Source organism: Phoca vitulina, unplaced genomic scaffold, assembly GCF_004348235.1.
Source record: "Phoca vitulina isolate PV1807 unplaced genomic scaffold, GSC_HSeal_1.0 scaffold14, whole genome shotgun sequence".
In the NCBI taxonomy this organism is placed as follows: domain Eukaryota; kingdom Metazoa; phylum Chordata; class Mammalia; order Carnivora; family Phocidae; genus Phoca; species Phoca vitulina.
The window spans coordinates 29,321,380-29,328,319 of NW_022589717.1; the positions used below are offsets into that span (position 1 = coordinate 29,321,380).

Sequence of the window (6,940 nt, forward strand, 5' to 3'; positions counted from 1 at the left end):
TAGCTCAGTGTGTGTGTGTGTGTGTGTGTGTGTGTGTGTGTGTGTGTGTGTGTGTTATGCCTTACAGAACATTTCTCAGGAACTGGAATCTTGATAAGCCGTCAAACACAATCGCTCATTTGAACCTCCTTTATTTGTAGGTTGGACCACTGGACCATGTCACGTGTTTTGTGGACAGTATGGGTGTTGGGGGCTGTAACCAACCTCTCCAAGGAAGAGGCCCCTGATCAGGCTTCTTCTCTGTCCTGTGACCCCACCGGTATCTGCGATGGCCGCTCCAAATCTTTAAGCTCCATCCCGGCAGGGCTCATGGCAGCTGTGAGAAGCCTCGACCTCTCCAACAACGAGATTGCCTCCATCAGCAACACTGACCTGCGGGGCTGTGTGAACCTCAAGGCTCTGAAGCTGGCGTCTAATGGAATTACCACGATAGAGGAAGAATCTTTTGTTTCCCTGCAGAGTCTCGAACACTTGGACTTATCCTATAATCTCTTATCTAACTTATCATCTTTCTGGTTCAGGCCCCTTTCTTCCCTGAAGTTCTTAAACTTACTGGGAAATCTTTACAAATCACTCGGGGAAACTCCTCTTTTTTCTCAGCTCACAAATCTGCGAATTCTGAAAGTAGGAAATATTTACAACTTCACTGAGCTTCAGGAAAAGGATTTTGCTGGACTCACTTTTCTTGAGGAACTGGAGATTGATGCTTCAAATCTCCAGAGGTACGAGCCAAAGAGTTTGAAGTCAATTCAGAACATCAGCCACTTGGCTCTTCGTATGAAGCAGCCTGTTTTACTGCTGGAGATTTTTGTAGATCTTTCAAGTTCCTTGAAACATTTAGAACTGAGAGACACTCATTTGAACACTTTCCGGTTTTCAGAAGCATCCATCAGTGAAACAAAAACACTGATTAAAAAGTGGACATTTAGAAATGTGAAAGTCACTGATGGAAGTTTTAGCGAAGTTGTGAAACTGTTGAATTATGTTTCTGGAGTGTCAGAAGTTGAGTTTGAGGACTGTACCCTGGATGGGCTTGGTGATTTTGACATACCCGGTAACGACAAAATGAAAAGTATAGGTGGGATAGAGATATTAACAGTACGGAGGTTGTATATTCCATATTTTTACTCATTTTACGATATGAGTACTATCTATTCACTTACAGTAGAAGTTAAAAGAATCACAGTAGAAAGCAGTAAGGTTTTTCTGGTTCCTTGTTCACTTTCACAACATCTAAAATCACTAGAATATCTGGATCTCAGTGACAATTTAATGGTTGAGGAATACTTGAGAAACTCAGCCTGTGAGCATGCCTGGCCCCTCCTGCAAACCTTAATTTTAAGGCAAAATCGTTTGAAATCGTTAGAAAAAACCGGAGAAACTTTGCTTACTCTGAAAAACCTGACTAACCTTGATATTAGTAAGAATAATTATGTTTCTATGCCTGAAACTTGTCAGTGGCCAGAGAAGTTGAAATACCTGAACTTATCCAACACAAGAATACACAGTGTCACCCATTGCATCCCCTGGACACTGGAAATTTTAGATATTAGCAATAACAATCTCGATTCATTTTCCCTGATTTTGCCACAACTCAAAGAACTTTATATTTCCGAAAATAAGTTGAAGACTCTACCGGATGCCTCCTTCTTACCCATGTTACGCGTCATGAGAATCAGCAGAAATATAATAAGTACTTTCTCGAAGGAGCAGCTTGAATCTTTCCACACACTGGAGGCCCTGGACGCCGGCGGTAACAATTTCCTTTGCTCCTGTGAATTCCTGTCGTTCACTCAGGAGCAGCGAGCGCTGGTCCAGATCCTGATCGACTGGCCAGAGAACTACCGGTGTGACTCTCCGTTCTCCGTGCGCGGCCGGCGGGTTCGGGACGCGCGTCTCCCGGCCTCTGAATGCCACCGGGCAGCTCTGGTGTCTGCTGTGGGCTCTGTCCTCCTCCTGCTGCTTCTGCTCACGGGGGTCCTGTGCCACCGCTGCCACGGGCTGTGGTACCTGAAGATGATGTGGGCCTGGCTCCAGGCCAAAAGGAAGCCCAGGAGAGCGCCCCCCGGGGACCTCTGCTATGATGCCTTTGTGTCTTACAGTGAGCGCGATGCCTACTGGGTGGAGAACGTGATGGTCCAGGAGCTGGAGCACTTCGACCCTCCCTTCAGGCTGTGTCTTCATAAGCGGGACTTCATCCCCGGCAAATGGATCATTGACAATATCATCGACTCCATCGAGAAGAGCCACAAGACCATCTTCGTGCTGTCTGAGAACTTCGTGAAGAGCGAGTGGTGCAAGTATGAGCTGGACTTCTCCCATTTTCGCCTCTTTGATGAGAACAACGATGCTGCCATTCTCATTCTTCTGGAGCCCATTGAGAAAAAGGCCATCCCCCAGCGTTTCTGTAAGCTGCGGAAGATAATGAACACCAAGACCTACCTGGAGTGGCCCACAGATGAAACTCAGCAGGAAGGGTTTTGGTTAAATTTGAGAACAGCAATAAAGTCCTAGATTCCTTCATGAAAGGCCAGTCTGGGTCTGGTGGAGGTCTTTATGTCACTAGTGGTAGCTAAGTCCATTCTGACACAGTTCTATGCAAACTACACAAATGCACTGTCCTTTGCAGACTTGCTTACTAAAGCCACTAAAATTGTTCATATTTTGTTTTATAAAAACTACCAGATTGAAAATAAAAGGTTCTTGGTTTTTCTTTATCCTATGAGATAATCATGGTCTAAGTCCATTATTGACATCAGAATTATCTGTAGCAATTGGCTTAGTTCATTAGGAGATAGCACAAATGAACAGATCTCCTATGAATTCTTGGTCAGTTTTCTGCAAGGACTCTTATCCCCGGAGATGGCATTCTCTACCCCACTTAGCTGTCTCCTCTCTGTGACTGCTCTCAAGAACAACAAGGGAAAAGGTTGGGGAACTCAGCCAAACTTGTTGCTATTCCTAGAAAAAAAGTGCCTTGAATCCCCATTAAACTTTACAGGATGCAAAATACCTAGATGGTGTTTTCACGTGACCTGGGTCTGAGTGTTGGATAGGTTTCTCCAGTCCCAGTCACTTGAGAGAGGATATAGAACACACTAAACAGTAAATTATATCTTTCCATGAAAATGAAACTAATGAAGTACAGCTGACCCTTAAACAACGCAGGACTTAGGGGCAGTGCCATACCCTCTCCCCGCTGTGCACTCGGAAATCTGTGTATATAACTTTTGACTTCCCAAAACCGTAACTACTAGTAGTTTACGGTCGACCAGAACCCCTGCCGATAACATAAACAGCCGATTAACACACATTTTGCGTATGTTTTATATATGGTATTCTTACAATAAAGTCAGCTAGAAAAAAGAAAATGTTATTAAGAAAATCATAAATCTGCGCATAAATGGACCCATGCAGTTCAAACCAGTGCTGTTCAAGGGTCAAGTGTAAATAAAATAACTCAATTTAGAGGACTTCCAAGGAAGCTCCCACATCCCTAACTCTGATCTTCCTTCAGCCTTTAATTCTGTGTGAAGTTCTGATGAGTTTCTAGTTACTCCATCTTCTAATCCATTTCCCTGCAGCATCTTGCTTTTTTTTTTCTTCTGAAAGTATTATTTCTCATTCTCAAAAAGGCTCTTTTCCCCCCTCTGAACATTTACAAAAGCACATGTGAGCTAAATAGAGTTTTAAACAAGTATATACCTAGTGATTCCTCAAAATGACCCCCAAAATAGTTGATACACAATAATTTAAAGATAGATATTACGTCCACATGTTAATTTTTTTTAAGATTTTATTTGTATTTTTGCGAGAGAATGAGCATGAGCAGGGGGGTGGGGGGTAGCAGAGGGAGAAGGAGACTCTCCGCTGAGCAGGGAGCCCGATGTAGGACTCCATCCCAGGACCATGGGATCATGACCTGAGCCGAAGGCAGACGCTTGACCGTCTGAGCCACCCAGGAGCCCTCCACATGTTAATTTTTATAATCTAGAATTAATTCTACATTACATTTAATGCAATTAATTAAGCTAAGGGCTATTTACTGATACAATGGAAATTTCTTCTTAAACTGGGAACCACTTGTGAAAGGAAGCGAACTTCCTCTGACCTGCTCTGTTCTTAGCCAGAACTGGGTTTGTGTGGTTGATTGGGCTCTGGAGTCAGAAAAACCTGGGTCAGTAGATGTGTATCTTTGGGCAAGTCACTTAACTGACCCCAAATATTTTTCTGCCCTTAGAATAGGAACACTAGTATCTACATCATGTAGGTCTGAATGTACAGTAGTTTAGGTAGACTATTGAGCGCGTGCCCCTTGGTTACCATCCCCTCTGGAGGGTCGAGGAGGGCAAGAGGACCAAGTCTTTGAGAATGGGAACCATGGGTGCTAGCGTGGGGTGACAGCAGTGACTATAGTAGATGTTAGCTATTATTTTTTTTCCAAGAAGTGGTTTGTCTTCTTATAGATTAGTTTGTAAATGTATATTTTTCTGTTATGGGTACTAGCAGTGATACAAGGGACCCTGTTTTTTGCAGAAAAATACTCCAGAGAAATAAGTTCATTAAGGGCAGAGCAGTTTTAGTCCTGGGGAAACTCACAGAGTCTTTCTTCTCTCTCATACCAACTCTTGGGAAAGTGTTATGGAGGAGATAGTAGCCAGCCTAAGCAATAAAAGGACAAGTTCAGGAGAAGGAAGGGTGTTACAAAAACCAAAGACAATAATGGACCTTTTGCTTTATTTCTTTATGTCTTATATTTAAGCACGATGTTAATTATCATGAGAACCAGACAAATTTAACATAGACTTGGTCTGTAGATTTATTTCCAATAATTTAAATAGCAAGAGAAAGAGCTCCATAGTTAGTTGGTAGATTGAAAGTAATGTTATAAAAATAATCTTTATTTTTCTCATCGCAGATGTTAAACATGTTCACCATAGAAATTTTGGAAAAGAGATAGGAGCATATAAAGAAAGTAAGAATCCACTCTTATCCCTTCACCTTGGGCGAACCACTGGTAACTGTGTAGTGTATATAGCTCTGCATAATTTTTTCAATGTATATGAACATATTACCTTACAAAATTGGGATTAGATTTTAAATACCTAAACTATAAAGAAAATGGCATCTTTGTTTTGTGTGTGAGGTTGTTTAGTGATTATCCAAAATTTCTGGACTCTGAGGGTCATTCAGAATTCCACATAGATACATACTGGTCTAATTGCCCAGAGTTCTAAAGGGTTCTAAAGGCTACCTTCCCATCCAAGTACTAACCAGGCTACCCTCATGCAGCTGTCCATAAAAGATAAATGGGAGGGGCGGCCCAGGTGGCTCAGTCGGTTAAGCATCAAACTCTCGATTTTGGCTCAGGTCATGGTCTCAGGGTCGTGAGACTGAGCTCCACGTTGAGCTCCTCGCTCAGGTCGAAGTCTGCCTGAGATTCTCTCTCTTCCTCTCCCTCTGCCCCTCGCCCCCGCTCGCTCTCTCTCTTAAAAAAAAAAAGATAAATGGGAAATACATCAGAGGTCAATTTAAGGGCTCCTTCTTTTATAGAAGAAAAAACTTTTAGTTAATGCTTTATCCAACAGTGAAGACTTTTGTCAGTAGACTATGAGCTCAGGAATCTTGTTTTATCTCCTTAATCCTTGCACATGCCTGGTATATAATATGTATCGAACTATTGAAGTATTTGTTGAGTAGAGAAATAAACCAGAGTTAAATCTAATAATCTGGATGGTGAACCAATTATAATACTGAAGTACTGAGCAGTTTCAAGAAGGAATATTACCAACAGGTAAAAATCTTAGCATGAGTTATCTTCATTACAACCGTGATAGGACTTTGAAGAGCATTAAGTTAAGTACATTGCCTAGGTTTTTGACAATAGGCGTGTTTCCTTTCTACTTCATGTAAGTGTGATGTCTCCAGGTATGCAGAACAGATGTCTGATATTAGGTATACAGTGGTGGCTGTTTTAACTACTCACCACCAGTTTAAAACAAATACATTTTGGGAGGCCAGTGTATTGCTCTTGAGTTAATTCTTTCTGACCGTTCTTTCCTATTCCATTACTTTTATCCCTTCCTGCTGGATTAATTCATTCTTTCAACAAATAATTATTGAGTGCCTACTAGATGCCAGCCTGCTCCATGTGCTGGGGGTACAGCAGGGAACTATGGAGGGGAAACACACAATAAAAATTCTCAAATTCTTCTGCCTTCATGGAGGGGAAACACACAATAAAAAAATAAATGTATCATAATGAGTTCAGGTATCGATAAGCGCTATGAAGAGAATAAAACCAGAGCACAACGGAAGAGAGTGGTTCTCCTCCCCTTTAGTGCAGCCCTATATGGGGCAGGTGCACTTGGCAGGCCCAGGGAACGCAGCGCACCTCCAGCCCGGCCTGTTAAATGGGCTGTGGCACCTAATGCTAGACTTTTCCAGAATAACACCGTCTATGCCGAAGGGCTTTCTGGTCAAAGCCGCCATGTGGTGACAAGCACATAGAGCAGAGAAGACCATATCCTGAAGCTGTAGATTACATAACAACTCTGCCTACTTCGTTGAAGATGTTGAACTCACCAGAAGATATTAGCTATCACTAAAGGTTGTATGTAAAGTACATTATCAGCCAAATTAGAGGTTGGGTGTCCATGGTGGGTTGTAACAAATGTGTTGCATGGATTAGAAAATGATCACAATGGGAAAGATGCAAAGTATGCTGTATTTGTTTATATTGTTGTTCATATTAAAATCAAACACAGAGACCAGATTTGAAAACTCCCTGAGTGGACAAAACCAGTTTAGTCTTTCTTTTTTTTTTAAAGATTTTACTTATTCATTTGAGAGAGATAGAGAGAGCATAAGCCAGTGGGGAGAGGCAGAGGAGAAGCAGACTCCCGGAGTGGGGAGTCCAACACGGGGCTCGATCCCAGAA

General features: G+C 42.2%; 1 protein-coding gene across 2 annotated transcripts in view; it reads left to right on the forward strand.

Moving 5' to 3' along the window:
* TLR2 (toll like receptor 2) overlaps positions 1-3,824 on the forward strand; it is a 13,282-nt gene extending 9,458 nt beyond the window's left edge. For both annotated transcript variants that reach the window (XM_032413034.1, XM_032413033.1), the window contains exon 2: positions 141-3,824. In XM_032413034.1, the coding sequence (XP_032268925.1) occupies positions 157-2,514 (2,358 nt within the window). In that variant the 5' untranslated portion in view covers positions 141-156 and the 3' untranslated portion in view covers positions 2,515-3,824. The remainder of the gene's footprint in view (positions 1-140) is intronic.
* The last annotated feature ends 3,116 nt before the right edge of the window (positions 3,825-6,940 follow it).